A 20,444-nucleotide genomic window follows, 5' to 3' on the forward strand; every position below is an offset into this window, starting at 1 on the left:
TCCAGTCATGTTGCAGCTATTCAGGTTAAAGTGGGAAGAAGCAGCGGTACTGTCGGGCAGCTGAGTGAAGTGGAGCCTGCAGAGGAAACACCGGTTAGCCCCAGTTTCACTACAGGCAGATTCACTTGATACAGGGGCAAGGATATAAAATCTGAACAGCCAATCAGAGTGATCTCTGTCATCGACAAGCTCCACCGGCGATTCAACATGCTCATCCGGCCGAAAAGCCGCCGACGCCGAAGTGCCGACGGTGCAGAACGTCGTTCACGGGTGACGGCCAACCGTCGGCTTGGTATGTTAGGGCCTTTAGAACATTTTTTTTTTTCCTTGCATTTCCATTGTCAAAAATTGTGGATGGTACCACCAGAACCCTTCCATTTTGTACTGTGATTTCTTCACCCCTCTGTTGAGGTACCCAGCTCACTTATCTGATACTAAAACGTGGAGCTAGAAACCCCACAGTCCGTTGACTTGTCAGTTGGACTACAGTGGTCTGTAGCCACTGTTCCTTCGGTGGCAATTTACTTACATCAGTAAACTTTAGTATAAAATGAAAGAAAGTTTTTCTGCCTTTTCATCTTTATTAGTTAACAGCAGCTATAGACTGAAAAGAAATCATTTAATTCACTTTGCTGCTCAAAAGCTACCAGCAGCTACCTGCAACTTTTAAGGTAGAATGTTTTCTTGCATGTTACGCAGCGTGTGAGTTGATGTTGTGGATCAATCACCACACTTAAGAGTCAATATGAAAAGTTTGACCATGACATACACTTTAGTGATGACTGGGTATTCAAGCATTAAAAAAACGTATGGATTTGAACCCCAGTATGCAAACTGTGAATACTCTACTGCCTCGTTTGGGCAATAAAAAAAGAAAAAGTGGCAGAGCATCATTCTGGTGCGCTCTGCCAGCACTACACCTAGGCTCATCAAAGCTCTTTACAGAAACGTTGTTACAAAAGATACCACCAAAAAACAAAAAATAAAATGAATACCTTTCCTTTAAGGTCTACGATAATGAAAAAGATGATGAAATCAAAGGGGGATTTTGTGTGTTTGTGCAGTGCATGCCACGTATGCACACGTGCATATGTAAATTTACAGCGTGCATCTGTGCATGCATGTGTATGTAATCGTGCTGTATTCATCCATGAAATGAGATGTTCAGGTTCCTAACAATGGGACTTGTTTGGATCAGGATGGATCTTCTGAAGCTCCATGTGATGGCTTTTGTGAAAACCATCATCCTTTCATTGGATTTCTATTCAGGATTGTGACGACTGGTGTGAACAACAGGGACAGCTCAATCTGTGAACCAGTTTCATGGTCATTTGGTCCCCAGATGTGTGTTATCGTGAGTGCACAGGATTGTCATATCTGTGCTTGAAGAAGATTAACTGGAGGTTCTTGTATGCAGGAAATAATTGTAAGCAGCAGGTGAAGTCTCCAGCATCCAGCTTACCATAAGAACCACGAGCCATCAGAAACACTTTATGAACAGCTCCGTTTCCTCCTGCACTTTACATGAATGCAATTGAATCAATAATAAAAGCATCAATCTTTCATGATTAGATCAATAACCAGAGAAGGGAGAGGTGCTCACTGGGGGGCTTGAGATGGCTTCAAAATTCCCCTTCTACAGAGTGGATCCTTGGAGGAATGTCATAACCCAACTGGGGCGCAGTAGATAAGATGAGGCCCTCAAATGGACTTGTGGTTATGAAACAGCAGAAGCAGCCTCTTGGGTGCTGCAGCTAAGAGGCTTCACGACCAACCCCACTGGCTTTTCTAGCGCTAAGAGCCAGAGCTTGTCAAATCTGATCTGGTTCATGCAGATGAGAATGTCTCCCGATTCCCCACGGTGCCGCAGGACGGGCATGGGCGCCCTATATATACAGTATGTTCTAGCCCATGTGTTTACATGCAATGAATCTTGTGTGTTGATATAACAGCTCTCGGCAGCACTGGGGCATGCACACAACAAACGGGGACGATCAAAGTCAATTCTGCTATTCCTGCGATGCATAAACCATTTTGAACTGTGAGACTATCAACAAAATCAAAGCGAGGAGGGTGGAAACAGGCTTGTCAAACAGCGTGTGATGGAGAAATTAATTCTTTCTTTGCATATCTGAGGTTTACACCTCCTTCTTCAATCCTTCAGCCCTCCATCTGACAAATCCAATTAACGTGACATGAACATTGTGGTTCTGCACACACACCACAACCAGGATCTTGGCAGGGGATGGGTAGGATGGGGCACCAGGGACTTGAGCCAGACAGACACGGAGGCCTGGCAATGGAGGGGTCTCTGCTCGGCCTGTAACCTGGCTCCAGCTGGAAGACCCAGTTCCTTGACAGGTTGGCAGCGCTAACTGCTCCCCTACCCTCTGGTCTATCTTTGCTTCTCATCTGTCTTCCAACACCAGCACTCTCTCTTTTCACATGCCACTTCATTCCCCTCCTTCCTTTAAAGCCTTTGACCCTTTTGCTCACATCCATCTGATATCCCCATCTTTGGTTTGAATTAAATCTATTTTGTATTAATGTTTGTTGGCTAACATTTTAAGAAAATGATTCATCCCTTTTTTATTCTTCAGTAGTCGAGGTATTATGACCTGCAGTTTTTCATGAATTTACCTCATTTACAAAATCCTAACTGAGGAACGATGTTTGTACACGTTTGATTGTCGGATTAAAATTCTTGGGTGGATGACAAACATTTGGCTGGCACACAAATCAGAGGAAATCCTTTTTTGTGGGGGAAAACAAGCCGTCGTGACCTAAAACACTTAACCAAATTGCAGTTTGAAAAGCTAAACGAGCATCCTCTACCCCGTTGTGGGCACCCGCTTTAAATCACCAAACACAATCACAGAGTTTGTCAGACAGATAAAACGGAGCTCCAAACTTTTTTTTCCCAGAGCTGCGCGGAGAAAACATTGTGTGGAGGTGTCTGGCAAGCTGTCAGCTTGTGCAGTCTCCTGGCCCATGCCAGTGTACAGATTTGCATTCGGCTCAAAGGAGGCCCGTAACATCAAAGCCTCTTTGAAGCACCACTTGATGCTGCACAATGGGACAGGTGGAAAAAAAAAACAATGCAACACAGTGTCACTCTGAACTACTGTACCCAGAATGCACCACAGATCCTAAAATAAAAGTGGGACACATCAATGCCATGACAGTAACAACAAAAAGTCATGATGTGCGTTAACAAAAGTAGAACAAAGGTTATTTTTCTACATTATTTCTCTCAGAAAACTCTGATATTTTTGTATTTCCGCTCCGAGGACTTTTGTATGATATCTGTAAACACTGGAGACAGATGACTGTGACAGTCAAAGCAAGGAGTTTGAATAAAATATGACAGGCTAAATAAAGAGCTGCGGGAATCTGTAGCATATAATTCAGAAACTGACATGTAATTACTGTCAAAAGAGTTTCTGTCAGCAACTGAGAAAGACTGTTTTACTTGCATCTACTGTACAAAATGAACACTTTTCTTTTACATTCTTACATAACATAGTGTTTTATATATACAGTCCCTTTAAAGTGAAACAGTTCAAGCATGTACTTTTTAGAGTCTCATAACTCATAAACACAAATATACTCACTTTTTACTCTTTTGTAATGACAATAATTATTTTAATGATTTTTTAAGCACTTTTCGAGAACTGAACTACAGCTCTGTTTTACTCTTCTGGCAGTTTGAGCTGCCAACAGTCGCTGTTTGGAGGCCACAACACGGCTAGCGGAGCTAATAACTACTCCCCCAGAGTTTTTGTGAACGTCAAACAATTGATCCAGAGTTTGGCTTTACTCTTGGTCAAAACTAGGGATGTCAACAGTTAATTAGTTCAGTTAACAGTTAACTGCCGAGAATATTTTAGACCAGTTATGTCTATCGATTTATACAAGGTTCCTACACATTTGGAATTTCAAAATTACATACTTTTCCACTCTAATTTCCAGACTTCTCTGCATTTTTTTTTCCAGAGAATATGCGACATCTGAGTAAATATATCAGTGTATCATATTTGACATCATATTTAATTATTCTTAATAGGCGATTGTAGCCAAGTACCATAATGGCATGCAAATAAAAACTCAGGTAAGTTCAATGTCTGGGCTGAGGCAAAAAGTTTGGGACTCTGGGTGCAAGCGATGCAGTAACGAGACGTCTGTGTTTTTTCCTGTCATGTGGCTCAGAATCGCCTTCTCCCCCATGTTGGCGATGCCACACAAAGCTTGCATCTAGCTCTGTGTGTGAATTGAGAATCCTTGGCCAATTAGGAATTTAATTATTCAGTATATTTATATACGGTACTGTCAAGCCATCCATCCAAAAACTTGCATCTACCCATTGTGAACCACTCGAAACTCATCTTCTTGTCGAAGGTGCAGTGTTGGAGTGAAACTTGATACCTGGGGGGCTGGAGGAGGGTCATGGGGCAGCAGACTGGACATACCACTTGTCAATCAGGTAAAAGGGGCGGTATGTTTTCTGAGACGTTTGCTCTCACACAAACTGTGCTTGGCCCGGCATAAAACACGACCCGGATTGATTAAATTATTTTTGGAAATACCTAATTTTCTATTTTAGAAAACAGTATTTTAGAACAGTGGTAATAGTCTGGAAACATAAATATTTTTCCATACTTTATTTTTCATTTTCCATAGTTTTTAATTCCTGGAAATTGATCAAATTTATTTCCATACTTGCATAGGAACCCTGTTTATAGGTTAATTCTGTTACTCTTTAGTTTACTGCACTGTGGACCACCCAGATCTGGGAGACAGACAGTCGGCGAGCTGCGTTAAATGCGGAAAGAGTGCCCACTGCCTACCCACTAGTCTCCACTGGTTAGCTAGCCTTGGCCGCACTGCGCTGCCCAACAGTCGCATCTCATTTCTTAATGAGTAGCGTTTTGAAATGTGGCGTTAAAGCTCACCTAGTCACTAAAGCACTGGACTGAAAGGAAAGGCCTCTTGTATTTTTCATCATTTTGTATTTTTGTTTCTCTTAAAAATTAGAGGTCAGTGTCCAGTTTTGAAAGCAAAATCAACTGCAACCCTCAGCAGCCCTCGTCCAAACACCTAACTGTAATATTACTGAAATCTAGGGATGCACACCGTTGGTTTTTGCAAATATCTGATATGCCAATATACAGCACCTCATTTGAAATTTTCATTTTTTTCTCCCATCCAAGTTTTGTGATCATCAGCTCTCTTCCATAGTGGAATTAACATCATATTATGCATACATACTCTTAGCGTGATGGCCCACCAGCAGATGGAGACATGAAATACAATACCTTTCAATGTATGTAATATTTATTCATTGTGCAAAATAAGAAAATGCATGTTGGCCAATTTCAATAGTTCATTTTAGAGCCATTATGGGCCGATGACATGACAATATCATTGTGCATCCCGACTGAAATCCTATTAGTTATGTGCGACACTACTTTGTTACTGCCAAAAGTATTACGTTACTGTAACACGCTACAAAAGTAACGTTGCCCCTGACATGGAAATTAAGTTAGCTAGCAGCTAAATTAGCACAGTTTAACTTTGTGGATACATTTTTATGGTCACAGCCATTACTAAACACTTCACATATAACAACTACTTAACACTGATATAGACTAATAACAACTGTTAAACATGAATAAGTAAGCCACATATGAAAATATAGCATAGCTCACTATTTGAAAGTACTGCATGTTTGTGTTTTTCAGCTTTTGCACAACTTTTCAGAGAGGATTTGTTCATTTCCTCTAGTTTAATTTTTTTTTTTTCAGTGAGTGCATTTTACCAAAAATATATTTTTTAGGACTTTTATTAGCTATTTGTGATTTGGGCTGAGTAGCCACAGGTCATTAAACCAGCATTTGCCAGGCATGCTGATCAGCGGGAAAAAGCACTCACGTTACTTTTGATGGGAGGGTGGGAGGCAAGGATGTGTATGATTTGGATTCACTAAACACACTGCACAATGTTCAATTTTTTTGAGAGTCAAGTAACCAATAGAGGCTCACTCGCAGACTCTGAAAGCACTTTTAAGGATCTCTTTAACGCCAGGCACTTTCAAGTTCTTGATTTTTTTAATTCAAGCACTTTCAAGTACTTTCCAGACCTGCGGCAACCCTGCATATATATTGTCGTGCTGACATTTCACATGTTGACACAACCTTCACTCCTAAGGGACTCATTACTTGTTCTCTGTTTGACACAACAAAATGAAACCTACCCCTGTATGTATAACAAGGCATGACATGACTGCTGATAATTTTCCCCTTATTCCGTTAACACAACGATGCACAGAGCCACAGCCTGACCACACCTCACAACGTTCTCTCCCTTCTTTGACCGTTCCTGCCATCACATTTGCACAGCTCATGCATACGCTGCACATATTGCCCATGTTGCCTAGAAGCAGCCCCTGAATGCCTAGTCCAGTCAAATATCTATTTAAATTTACCCCCATCACACACACACACACACACACACACACACACAAACACACAAACACGCAGAGGGTTATCTCCGTTCTTGTCAGATATGACTATGCCATTGATGCCTGCTGGGCTCTGTTGTTGACTTGAAAGGTTTGCGTGTATGAAAGCTACAATAGATGCTCAGATTGCTATTGTTTGGATCATATTCTCTGCAGCTAGTTTAGTAAACAACGCCATGATCTCATAATTCAGCCACTGACTGACCTTCAAATGAAATGCCAAGTTAGGACACGGAAAAATGACTCGTGTGCAGCTCTGAACCGCTGCCGCTGCTGCTGTTTGTGTGTATATATTAAGCTATAGAGTTGCACCGCATCCAGGTAAAGAGGAGCTGAATAAGGGATATGAGCACCAAGCATTAGGTGAATAAACTTTGAATAAACTCTGCAGACTCTCCATAAATCAAGGCCTGACAGTGAAAAGATATTCAGGAGCAAGATTTCATCATTCATTTTCAGGCTGATGTCGAACTCGCAGGCCTGAACTTCTTATCCTCCCACTCATGTGGCTTTGGCTGGTATGGTAATGGGCTTGGTTCGCTTGAAATAAAGAATCCTCACAAACTATACCTATGCAGGTTGTCAAGATGTGACATTGAGCTTTCACAAGCTTCAGTTACACAAACACACACTCTAAAAACACACACAAACACCCTCTCTCTCTGCCCGTCTCCATGTCTCTCTCCCAGAATCTAATACTCTCCACTGAGGCTCTCTCATGTAGAAAACCATTCTGCATTTCATAGCAATCACACCGGGCTCCTGAGCAATTACTTCTGATCGCAGCCCAGTTGGCCTGGACGCTGTTTATCTGCGTCGGCATGGGAATTCTTCGGGCAAAACTCAGACAGCTGAGAGGGAGGTTATTTCTTTTTCATGTGCCACGCGCCTTTGCTAGCATATATGCCTCCCAAAAGACGCCTTGACAATGGCTCAATGCTCATTTTAATTAACACATAAGCCTGTTGATGTTAATTAAAAAGCAGACAGAAAAAGATCACACAGAGGGGAGAGCTGCGTATCGGAACGCAACCAAAGATGCAGCGGCAGTGCTTGGCACTTCAGATGAGCAATTCAGATGAGATTTCCCGTAGCCCTCTTGAAACATATGAATTACAAGTGGGCGCATCAAACCAAGTGTATCAAACAGATTTTTGATGTTAGTTATTTTAGGGGGGGAAAATGCAAATTTGCTGTAATTTGAGAAATGTTTCAAGCAGAGAAACCGCCATTAGATGGGCACTCTAACAATGATAATGTCTGCGATAACCAGATGATGTGGTGTAGTCATGTAAATGTAGTCTGCTTACTTCATGGGCTTGAACAGCGCTTGTCCATAGTTCTGGAAAGTCATGATCAACTTCAGCTGGGTGCCTCCTGATTTCATGGCTGAGAGGAAAAACAATCGAAATGTTAGATTAGTATTTGAAGCACAAACAGTAAACACACACACACACATAGACATTAACACACAGAAATATGCCCACACATATGCACAGCTGTTTCATTATTTGCCAATTTGGAGGATCCAATTTTGCATGACTGCATAATAGAGCTATCACATCTGCTGACCAATTTGCCAGACACTGTACAATCAAAGTGCAACTGTGGCAGTTAGGAGCTGGGTGTGACTGAGAGAGAGAAGTGGCGTGAAAAGCATCTGCTGACAACTACGGCGAGTTCTGGGTTTGATGGCGGGATACAATTGGAAATGGACAATTTTTCCGAGTGTAACGGAGTAGGGTTGGACAAATACATTGGCCATTACTGGTTGTTTTGTTGGGGCGAGTTTCTGGGTGATTTTTTATTTTGCTAATTTCATGGTCTGCCTCCAAAGAAGGGGTCAAAGCTGCAGCTCAGCGGGCAGACCAACAGCAGACAGAGACAGCGAGGGAACACGGTGTGGGGAGCCAGCATGTTTTCACAACTTACTCTGTGAATTAAGGGTTCAGTTCAACCGAACCAGATTTAGTGGTTGTTGAAACATTGAACAGACTAGCCAAGATGATTATGGCGAGTTACATTTTGTTTCTGTTGAGTTTGAATGAAGTGTGTCTCACAATGGATTATCAAGGCAGTTAAGCTAGTCTTAGTTTAATGAACAATATATGATATTCATGATATTTTGTGAGCTTTTGATTTGTTTATTTATTAGATAAATATAAATATATATAGTTAACTTTATAGCTAATTGTTCGGTTGTATTTCCTTATTTTTGTTAATTTGCTGCAGCTTAAAACATGACAAGTATAATTTAGTGTAAGCAACTAAAGTAAACCAAGTTAGTCTGACTTAATTCAACAGTTGTGTTTACTCAGTAGCATTTAGAAAATGTATTGTCTTATAAAAATAATCCTGATAATTTCATCAAACTTATTATGTATGTGCCTCAAACTGTAAGAAGATACGTGAACAAGTGTTAACACTGTGCTTTATATTTGTGTTCTGCTGGTTGCAAACTACTCAGTTACATTTATATTTACTTTGGGATGATAACAACACAAAACTTGCAGATATTCTAAGTCCACCACATTCAAAAATCCTCTTAGTCATGCTACAAGATACATGTTTTTTTTCCCGATACGACACAAGGCGATACGACATGATATGTTATGATAGGATAGGATATGATACAATGCGATGCGATATGCTTTATTGTCCCTGTTGGGAAATTTTCTTGGACTCAGGAGCTTCAAGTATTGCTGCCTTACAATAACTGTCCAGAGGAAATTAAGCATACACCATAAAAACATAAAAAATCATAACAGTATTGCACATCAGTCATTCGTGTATTGCATAAATCACCAGCACACAACAGAGCATCATAAGCAAAGCATAACACAAACCCTAAAGCATCAAGCGACATCATTTAAAATGTCTGTTTTATATGCATATTTATCTAAGGCTAATGTTTAAAGGCTAGTGTTTTAAATTCTACTGAGTAAACACAACTGTTTAATTAAGTCAGACTAACTTGGTTTATTTAAGTTGCTAACACTTAAAAAAGGATATGCTTATTTCACTTGTTTTAGAGGTTGGAATGACTTCACAAAATTAAGTTAATACAACTAAATTTTTCCTAAACTAACAATTAGCTATAAATTAAACATTAGACTAATGGTTATATTTACCTAACTTTTTCAAGGCAATCAGTTTCCTAGATTTTTTTTTTAAGTAAGATCTACTAGTCAGATTTTACAGTGTAACACACTAACTGTGTGTTCTTGTAGCATGCATGTTACTGTAGAACAGTGGTTCCCAACTGGTCCAGCCACTGGGTCCAGATTTCTCCTTAGTCATTAGTTCAAAGTCCACACAGTTTAATACATTCAGCATCATACTTGTGTTTGGCCATGTCATCAAGCTAGTTTGCTGTCTCTGTTAAGTAGCTGTCTGTTAGTCACTCACTTTACGTCAGGAAACTGCACTGTAATTCACTGTACTTCAAAGTAAAGTGCTCTATAACAAGTTTTTACATTTGGGAGTCATCTGCGGTCCATTCAGAATCAATCTGTGACCCACATTTGGACCACAACCCATCAGTTGGGAACCACTGCTTTAGAACATTTAGCACATAAAGTCCCCTGAAAGTACAATTCAGCAGCTTATTATTATTATTATTATTACAGTGCAATTAGCATTTGGAAAATCTGATTAACAAAACTTAATTTCCTGAATCAAATCAAAGATTAACTGTATGTTTCCATCTACGTGCAAACCCTGCATGACAGACCTGATTCTGACCAGATGTTTCTCTGTACACATTGTCAGGATTTGCTCGGGCACGCTGGACTCTCCACAACAACTTCTCCTCTCGCTTCTACCAAACCGACCTCCTGCACCCTGGGAGAGGAGCCAGGGCACATGTCTCTGACTATCAGTCATATCCACGGTGTCTCCCAGGGGCTGACGCAGACTCTCCGTGAGCTTCCTGCCTGCCTCCGACTTAAACAAAGAGACCGCCAGGCCTGTCTAAATGCCTTGTGTTTCTGTCATAATGGACAGGCTTTCGGGGGATTTGCCCATTTATTACAGCGCATTAACTTGAGCATATTACACAACACAGCGCTTCTGCCTAACCCCAATATCAACATAAGCCCCCTGTAGTGGACCCTCTTACTAAATGCCTTGCTGGCTGAGTAGCCGGCTTCACTCTACCCCCTACACAGGACTGTCTTTTGTGTTTATTGACTCCCTTGGTGTCCTTCTTCCTTGTTTGTATATGTCATCCTTTTATTCGTATTCTCTCCACTCTGCTCTGTCTGTCTCACTTTGCTTTACTCACCACTGGCAAGCCTTGGTATTACCGTGACTCATTTTCAAAAGCTTTTGGATTTTACATCCACTGTTGCACAAAGTACAACCTACGTAACCTCGGGTCAATGCCTCTTCTTCATGACACAGGATGAGTATTGAGTGAAATCAAAGCCAAAGAATGCACTGAGAGCATTAGGCCTACACACGTGCCAGATTTGCTGCAGCCAGGTCAAGTGGATGGTGCCCCCGAGTAATCTTTAAACTTGGTGCAGCTATACAGCAGGCCTAAAACCTTTGAGAGATTGCAAACGACCTGACCATGTTTTAATGCTGTGACCTTGAACCCGTAAGCCACAATCCTTGAGGAGCTGACCTCAATTCTCTGCTCTGTGCTGGACGTTTATAAAATTTAGTTTCTAATTGGAAACTACGAAAGGTAATCCTCCGTGAAAAACCCCGGCAAAGCTCAGCTGATTGTTTCTCTGGATTGTATCTGCACTGACATGCAATCAAACAGGACTTGAACAGTAAACTTCCAACAGGACATTCTTTTGAGTCTCCTAAAGGCCATCTGTCTCAGTATCCGTGTGCGTGGATGTATGTGCCCCTGTTGATCTAACCATCCATCTCTTGCTTTGTTTCTCCGAGCGTCTGCAAATGAATCGATGTCTTTTCTAAACCATCCTGTTCTCTGGTCTCTCACAAAGCTCCAGGCCTCGCCCACCATCATCAGATTCCCCTCCCATCCCCGTGCTGTGATGATAAATCCACCCCGCTCCCACCTGTGCCACCTCACAGCACTGTGCGCATGATTTATGAGTCCGTCTGAAGACTGGACAAAAGGCCAGAGAGAGACAGACACAGAGGAAGGGAGGCACTATTGCACAGAAAATGCTGAACAGAGAAACTTTCTAATGCTGTCTCTGTTTTGTAATTGTAGCGAGACAGATAAGTGGTGAGTGTGCGTGCCAATTATGGGGCACAAAAGCTGTAATGCATGCTTCCACTTCCAGCCACACACACACACACACACACACACTGCACCAGGTTTTCTTTTCAGCAGACAGTGTTTTTATAGGTGTGTCTGGGTGCAGATTGATGGTTTATATATTACAAACAGAGAGGACCGAAAACACAAACTACTAAGTGTAGACGGAGATATGTGGCATGAATGATTGTGAGCTGCCTGTGAGAGGCTCCTAACAGTGAGACAGTGGAGACAGCGAGAGATAACAACATGCACCAGTGGATGATATTTTGATATTCACTGCCCAGTTTTTATGAAGCCACGATAGCAAAAACGATAACGTCTTTTCAGGAGATTTGTCCAAGATGACATCAGTATAATGAGAAGTTGAAAAAACTACAATATAGTACATTTACAGAGCAAAATAATTGGGGAAAAAAACTACAAATTAGTCTTTTAGCAGGTCTTTTTCTTAAAAAAAAAAAAATCAGACATTTGGAGGAAACTTTTTTAATGGCGCCTTTGCACCTTGGCATATTTTTACTTTCCTCAGTTTTTCAAAACAGAATTTCTCAAAGCTCGTCTTGATGCTCAAGTTCATTTACTCCTGCATACAATTTGCACTTATTAATCATCTAAAAGCAAAGTGTCTCCAAATGAAAGACAGTAATGGATACCTAGGAATTAAAGCAACATTTAGACATTCAAACTTTGTAGAGGGAAATTCTTCTTGCATGTTTCTCTCCAAGTTTGCCTGAAAATGTTTAGCAGCAATATGAAGTTGATCCCTCGCTTCTACCCATCTGTTATCCATCCTCACTTTCAATTTAGTGACACAGCACATGTTTTCAGTCAATGGTCAGACGAAATCAAGCGCAGGCCGGAGCTTTAAGGAATACAATCATTAAGCAGCTGTAACGCATATCTTTAACCAACACGCTGGCCGACGCACACATGCTCTCACACACACCGATACATTATTTAATAAATAAAGTTTGTTGGAATCTATAGTAAGCTCCTCAGGGGAAAAGGCGGCAGGTTTGTAAACTTGCACACAAAAGCAGAAATGCAGATAGCAGGCCAGATGTGTGTGATTGTGGCCTCCTTCCCACACACATGCGCACACAGTCTGTTCAGTCAGGAGCCCACATGTTGGGATTCGTTGTGCACTCAAGACAAGGCAGGTGCACACACACATCACTCTAGGGCTCAACCTGGTGCAGGTTTATTTTTTCAATATGAATCATATTATTGTAATGAGTCAACATAATTTTACTCTTGCAGGGTGGAAAGGCCTCTCAAGTTTCATCATACCACAGGATAGTAAAAATTTCCATTGAGACAAATATAACTGTCATGAAGATATTTTTAGGTAGGCCACCAATTATTTGATCTACAGTTAACCAGAATAAAAATGACACAAAAGTAATATTTCATTGACACACTCTTCTCAAGTTTTAGTGATCATGTTGGTGCTGGACAACATGAGGCCAATAACACATGATTACTATTGGCCCCAGACTTCTGCATCTTACCTATAGACTGACATATACACACGCACAAACACACACCTTGGTTACATACAGCTCTCCCTGGCTGACTCACCCACGCTGGTGATCCTCTGCGTGACCAGGTCCTTCAGCAGAGCATCCAGCACCAGACTGTGTCTGGAGTACAGCTCGTAGCGGTTGATGCCGATGTGGAAGCGTAACCAGTTGGGGTAAGATTCCGCCGTCACCTCTCCTGTAGGAGAGAACTCCTCCTCCTCATCGTTCCCCTCCTCATTGTGCCTGAAAAGCAGGGAGAGGAGAGGAGGTTTAACAGGAAGTTGTGCTGCAAGCAGATTCCTGATCAGATTATTTTTAGTCTATGTAATTACAGTGTTTGTTGCAGTCTCTTCATATAGACTAACTGTATCAGACAAACTGGCTCAGAGCATTTCATTCTTGCAACACACTGATTTGTTAGTATCATGAGGTTACAGTGCGGTTTAATTGACTGGTATGATGTGAGAATATTAAAAAGAATAGTAACTCATAAGTTGCGTGCCTACAGAGAGAAGATGGCATGACAGTAGGAGAGATGGGTGGATGCAGCAGATGGATGAGTGGACATTATAGTGGAGGCAGAGAAAACTGACTTGATGGATGGAAGCACCTGTCTGCTGGCTGATTTGATGATATTCAAACAGGCAGGCAGACATATAGTCAGATAGATATGTGCACAGGCAGATGTCTCATGATCTGTAGGCCTGCATGGACATTATGAACAATATGAACTGCACCAGCATCAGAAAGCACAGGAGCTCATATTTAATTCACTTCAGAGTGGATAGCAGATTATTTCCTCATGGAGCAAACATGTATTACCACCTAGTTTTGGTCCCCTGCTTGCATCCCATTTACAGTCAGATATGTTTAAAGCAGTGTGTTCCACTTGTAACCCTTTAACTTTAACAAATCCCCATCAGCTTACCATGCTTGGTTCCCTGTTGCTCTGGGGTAAAACCTGATGTCTGTGTTCACGTTAAACAAAGTGTCATCGTCCGTGAGGGAAGGAAGGTCAACCTTGTATAAAGGATGCTCAAACAGAGCAGACAGCCGGGAGCCACCGTGGGCAGGGACGGTCCGACCCCCGCTCGCGTCTCCGATGAGCGGCTTGTGGTCCTCCGCCTTCCCCGCCGACGGTCTCATCCGCCTGAAGGACTCCGCTCTGTCCACGGCTGCTGTGATCTTTTCCAGAGAGTGCGACGTGAGGTTGGAGCTCGGCTCGTTGCTGAAATCCTGCAGGATTCTCAGCGTGTGCTTGTTAGGCCAGCCCGCTTCAGCCGCCGACATGGCGCGCTGCTTCCCCCAGCCCTGCGACTCCCCGCCCGGGTGGTGAGCGCACTGACAGCCGCCGTCCCCGCTGTCCGCTCCCGCCGCCCGCTTCTCGAGTTTCGGTAACAAGTCTATCATAATGTGCATGGTGCACGCCACCAAAAACACCATGAGTATGAACACTCTGAATTTACGAAACAATATCATCTTTGTGTATTTTTTTTGTCTTTACGCAGAGTAAGCTTTAAGCGCAGCGCACCTTACGGCACCGACATTGATGTCCAACACTGTTATGCGATGACAAAGCAGCGATGTTGGCTTGAAGATTTACTGTGATCATGGCACACATAATGCGTGTCAGCCTATGTTAACAACTCCATGATGTGCTCTGTCTTTATTACTATTATTTTTTTTGTTACAATAGTCCAGATTCTTCATCCCCAGACAGGTGGACACATTGTGAGCTCTGGACACTTCACTGGCAGCGGCTCAAGAAGTGCTCTTCATTCATTGCCTTGTTGAGCAGGATACAGTGTCAGGAGGACGGACCGCTAAATAAATCGTTAAGAAGAGGTATCAGGAAGGAGGGAGGGAGAGGGGGTCCTGTTAAAAGCACCGATATTCTTCCTCAAATCTGCTTCCTTGTGTTGCTGCCAGCACGGAGTGAGCTGTCAAATGTGTCACAACTGAAAAAGTGACAAGAGAGATCAATATAGTCCCACCAAAAATCACAGCCTTCCTTGTATTTAGGATGAACTGATAATTAAAAAAAGAAAGAAAGTGGAAATTCCATAAAAAAGAACAGGTGATCCGCTGAGATGCTTGGATGCTGTCCCGCTCCTGCTGTTTGCAAAGCCTCGCTGAAGTCAAATCAGAGACTGGCTGGCAGGTGCAGGGATCCTGGTTGTCATTTGTCCCCCCCCCACCCGTTTACACCGCCTTGTCTTCCTTCCAAGTGTTCATCCAGGGTGGGTGTGTTAAATATTATGATCGGAGCCCTCTGAGCCCAGCCTCGGTGGCGTCACGAGGAAGAGGTTGGCTGCGTCTGCACATACAGCACCAGTGACATGAAAGGCGAGCTTCAGGGAGGAAAAGCTGAAACCTTTTGAGGCTGCAACTCCCCTGTACGCAGCCAGAGGGCGTCGGCACAACCCGAAACACCATCCTGGCTGTGTAAAATATGATCTGAAGGACAATGTGTGTGTATACCTGCTGTATGCCAGTCTGGGAGGATGAGCCGAGGGGTCACCAGCAAAACCAGGGAACATTTAAATCCACTGTAACATCCATAAGAAGCTGACACATGCAGACTATTACACTGATACCAGACACAAAAGTCTGTTTCTTGAGAGAAAACCAAACATCCTGGGCAAAACACACTCACTCACACCGACACACCCACATTCTTTGATAAACATAGATTGTTGGAATCTATATTAAGCTCCCGAGAGACAAGGCGGCTGATTTATAAACTCGCACACATCAGCAGAAATACAAAGTACCAGATGTGTGTGATTGAGACCTCCTTCTTGCATGCTACACAATCTGATTCATTGCACTCTCAGACATGCTTGTTCCAGCGTCTGAGAGCCTTGATCATTTGTTTCACATATTTTATTGCTGAAAACAGTGAATAACATTTTCCACAAAGCCCAAATGTATTCAGTTTACAATGATGTAAAGCAGAGAAAAGCTAATTATCACAGCTGAGAAGGTGAAATTAGAAAATGTTTGACATTTTTGCTTAATAACAAAACAAAAGATTATCAATCAATACAGCTGTCGGTTTATTCTCTGTGGATCTTTGGAACAGATTACTACACCGACTGTTTTTGCACCAACCATATGCCTCTAAAGCACAACACTACAATACATAAATAGATAGGAACATAAATAAATGAAAGATTCAGAAGTGTCTGGTTCATGAATCTTCAACCAAAACCAACTCTGCTATTAAAGCAAAAATGAACTCACAGTAAATATTCCTAAAATATTTTCTATAGCTAAGTATCTGTAATAAATACTTTTAATATATCAACTGAAATAACCTAATACAAAGCATAGACTGTATGTAAAGATGGACAACCTGTCTCAAATCACACCTTCTGTACAAGAATGAAGCCAAATTTCGAGAATATCCTGGTGATTTGGAGCCAGCTTGTGCAGTAGCAATCAAGTCTCAAAGTCCTGCCCATACACCCTTCCACATAACTGCAAGCAGCAGCATTGATTGCAAGCACACTGATTGGCACACATAACTTTCAATTATGACATCAAACCCCCTTTTTATAGTGTCAAATAACTAATTAGGCAACAACTTATCAGAAAACAAACACTTGAACATACATCAGTGTGATGAGAATTACCTAAAAGAACAGAAACCATCTTTAGGAAAAATTATTTGACGTGTACTTTGATCTTTTAGTTTGGCCCATGTCCCATCTGCTAACATAAAGGGGGCCAGGTTAATGATTTATACTGCAGCCAGCCACCAGGGGGCGATCAAGATGTTTTGGCTTCACTTTTGGGGAGCTGTCATGTTTCCCATCTTTATGTACAATGGTGATTTCAAAACTTCTTCGATCTTTTTTTGTGTGCAGTGATTGCTTGCAGCCAATCACTGCAAGCATTCTTTAACTTAATGCGATTTGGGACTGGCACACTACAGCAGCAGTTACAAACCATACATTCTGTTGTGTGGTGAAGTCCAGGGCTGTGTATTTGATTGAGTTGGCAGTCCGACGTGCTGAGATGCAACCATAATCTTCGGAAGTATGGCTGTATGCCTGGTGGTATTTTACGCAACCAAATACTTCCATTCTAAAAAACAAGGATACCAAAGCTTTATTGGTATCGGTATCACTTTAAAAGTACTTGTATTGGTACTGCTATCATAATTTTTCAAATGATTTTCAGCCCTAATACTTCATTATCTTTGTGCCTATTTTGTGCTTATGCATTCAAGAGACAGAGCAACATGGAGTTGGAGTTATGTTACTGGCCACCATCAACTGTATAAAATAATGGAAGTAGCCAACGTGACGTCATTCAGTGGTTTGTGGACTCTCATTTTGAAGCCTTGAGTTTGGCATTTCAGCCTTCGACATCTTGTTTTGTTGGAGCCAAAAGCGACTGAGGTGACCATATTTGGATGAAAGGGTGGAGCCATGGAGGAGCGAGGGGTGAATCCGACTGAGAGCTTGAGGATATCAGCAGACAGCCTGTCACTGGAAGTGGCCTGCCCTTAATTATGCATACCATTAAACATAACATTTAAAAGGGTGTTACATAACGATTCACCACCTAAACAGTTGTCATGAACAGGGATATTAGCTATAGAGACCAAAATCTTTTTTTGTACCAGGCTGTAAAGTTGGACATTTTAACATGGGGGGACTATGGTGATTGACTGGCTTTTGGAGCCAGCCTTAAGTGGCCATTGGAGGAACTACAGTTTTTGGCACTTCTGCACTGGCTTCATTTTTTTCAGCTGCAAAGGTTGCTGCTTGCTGGTCAAAATTAGTCCAACATTTAGTTGTACTTTAGCTCTGGTTTGATCTCCACCAGCTCCTAAGAAAAATAGCTGGGTCTCAAGCTTTTTACAGAAGTTTGACCTTCATTACTAACCACATACAGTTGGCCTGTGTCTGCTTGTCCTATAATGTGGTGCTGCATGTACTCCATCATACACCTTTGAATGTGTTTCAAGTCTGTCTCTGGAAATCTTGGCTCATGCTGTGCTGTCCACTCAAACTTTATTTTCAGACATTAACAATTCTGTTTTAATCAAAGACTTTCTAATCAGATTATTTATTGTCCACAAACATTACTCCTCTTCCACGGATGTTTTGCAGTCAAAACACACTACCTGCCTTCTCAGAGGCTATTCTTTTCTATTTGCTGATAAAGTGAAACACACCTTTCATTTAAACTGCAGGGGGACAAAACACTGACAGCAATTACCGCAGCCGGCACTTATAGCTGAGGCTGGTCCAGATTTCTCTGAGACTTTGCAGGATTAAATGAATAACATTTTAAGTGCCATGGAGTTCATTCAAGTTGTGGATTGCAGGCCTTCTGACTGCCAGAAAATCTATCTAGCCATTTTGTCTCAAAGCAGCTGGGGTACACAATGTTCGATGGGAAGCAAGAAATGTCTTCAGCTCAGTGGAATCACAAAGTAATAAAATGAACAAATTATACATTGGCTTGTGTGTGTGCTGTACAAGGCTCACCAAGTGGGCCCGATTGGAAGAGCTTCACTTGGCTTCTGCCCCTCCTCCCAGAGGCACAGAGTTGGAGTTCATGCCACTGCCAGATTTGTGCATCTAAATAAAACAGGATCTTAAAGCTAACAAGCAAACAAATTGTTCTCCCAAAGGCAAGCCTGCTGTCCCAATTCATCTCCTGCTCCAAACAAAACAAATTGGCACGTGCAGACACATTAGAATCCACTGATACTAGAAAGGTATTTTATGAATTATATAATTTGCTTCGGCTCAAAGAAAAAAAAATAAAAGGTTAACCACACATGAGGGATTTTGTAAATTTTATGGTGGGAGCAGTCTGAGCCTGCAAGCGTACTAGAGTTGCCTTTGGCTCACAACATCAATGTGCATTGCCAATAAACCAAGACCCAGTCCATATCAGCTGATGAAGCATATTTGTAATGGCTTGCTTGAAGCAACTGCAGGTGTCTGCTCTCTAAAACAGTTGTCTCCCTCACTGTCCAGAACTTCATGTTTAAAAAATTACAGAGAAGAGGTTTTGTTTTCACCTATGGGGTCACCAACATGGTCATCAAATACTGATGCTTTGTCTGATACCAATAGTGTCTGTATGAGATGCACCGGGCTTTCAACTTACTCCATGTAATCCCATCCACAGCAATAGTAGATGCTCAGAGCAACTGACATAGTATAGAATAGTACATGTCTGTGTACAGAGGAGATTGGGGTGGATGGGTGGGTCAAACAAACGGGACCATACCTATGTTCCCTGGGTCCTATGTTCCCCCATAATATAGGGACACTTTTTCGAAAAAAGGGTCCTATTTGTCGCGGTATTCGATAATTATAGTGGAGAAAATGAGCCCTTTCTAAATATATGTGACTCTTGGGGAGCGTTGTCTGCGCCTTTGGGCATTGAATCATGCAATCACATGAGGCAAGTGCGTTTTTCTTTCACGTTTCAGTGGGGAACATCGGACCTGGGGAACATAGGACCCTTTTTTGGAAAGGGAACATATCTATGTTTCCAGGGTTCTATGTTTCCTGGGTTCTATGTTGCCCGCTCAACCAAGCGGGAAACATATAACCCTTTTTGTGTAAGCGGGGAACATTGAAGCTTTTTTGCAGGGTTAAGTGGGGAACATAGTAGGGATAGGTCACGATTTTCGAATTTTCGAATAGTCGTTTTATTTTGAAAAATCAATTCTTTAATGCGACTATTACTATTCGCCGTCTTATTTCCCCCATTTATTTGACATGCAATTCAGCTCCCACCGCACAAGGGCAGTGTGAGATGGGCTACCAGCTAGTTTGATGCTCTTCTACAAACAGGAGAAACATGCAGAGACTACTACAGCCATCAAAAAGTTCTGTGTGGAACAACTTCGACAAAATAAACGAAAATGAGGTGCAGTGCAAACTCTGTGAGGCAAAGCTTGCGTATCACAAGTCTACAACAAGTATGCACAGTCATTTGAGAGCGAGGCACGCAGGAGGCGGCGAGGGACCGTACCAGCCGGGTTCCACCGGGCCCGTCAGCGGCGCGACACATCTGCAGCGTGAGTCCTGTAGCATCTCGCCCCCCTGTTACTCAATTACAGTGGCTCCACCGGCAATGGGAACGGTGCGACAACCCCCGTCTGTCGTGCGAC

At 42.2% G+C, this 20,444-nt stretch overlaps 1 protein-coding gene across 1 annotated transcript in view; it reads right to left on the reverse strand.

Annotated features, from left to right (window-relative positions):
* The window catches only part of fam20ca (FAM20C golgi associated secretory pathway kinase a), a 58,396-nt gene extending 43,492 nt beyond the window's left edge, over positions 1 to 14,904 (reverse strand). Inside the window, exons 1-3 of the mRNA XM_033644276.2 lie at positions 14,220 to 14,904; positions 13,350 to 13,534; positions 7,831 to 7,909 (exon numbers count right to left, since the gene is read on the reverse strand). Of these exons, the coding sequence (XP_033500167.2) occupies positions 7,831 to 7,909; positions 13,350 to 13,534; positions 14,220 to 14,770 (815 nt within the window). The 5' untranslated portion in view covers positions 14,771 to 14,904. The remainder of the gene's footprint in view (positions 1 to 7,830; positions 7,910 to 13,349; positions 13,535 to 14,219) is intronic.
* Positions 14,905 to 20,444: the final 5,540 nt, after the last annotated feature.

Source organism: Epinephelus lanceolatus, chromosome 18 (assembly GCF_041903045.1).
Source record: "Epinephelus lanceolatus isolate andai-2023 chromosome 18, ASM4190304v1, whole genome shotgun sequence".
Classification (NCBI taxonomy): domain Eukaryota; kingdom Metazoa; phylum Chordata; class Actinopteri; order Perciformes; family Serranidae; genus Epinephelus; species Epinephelus lanceolatus.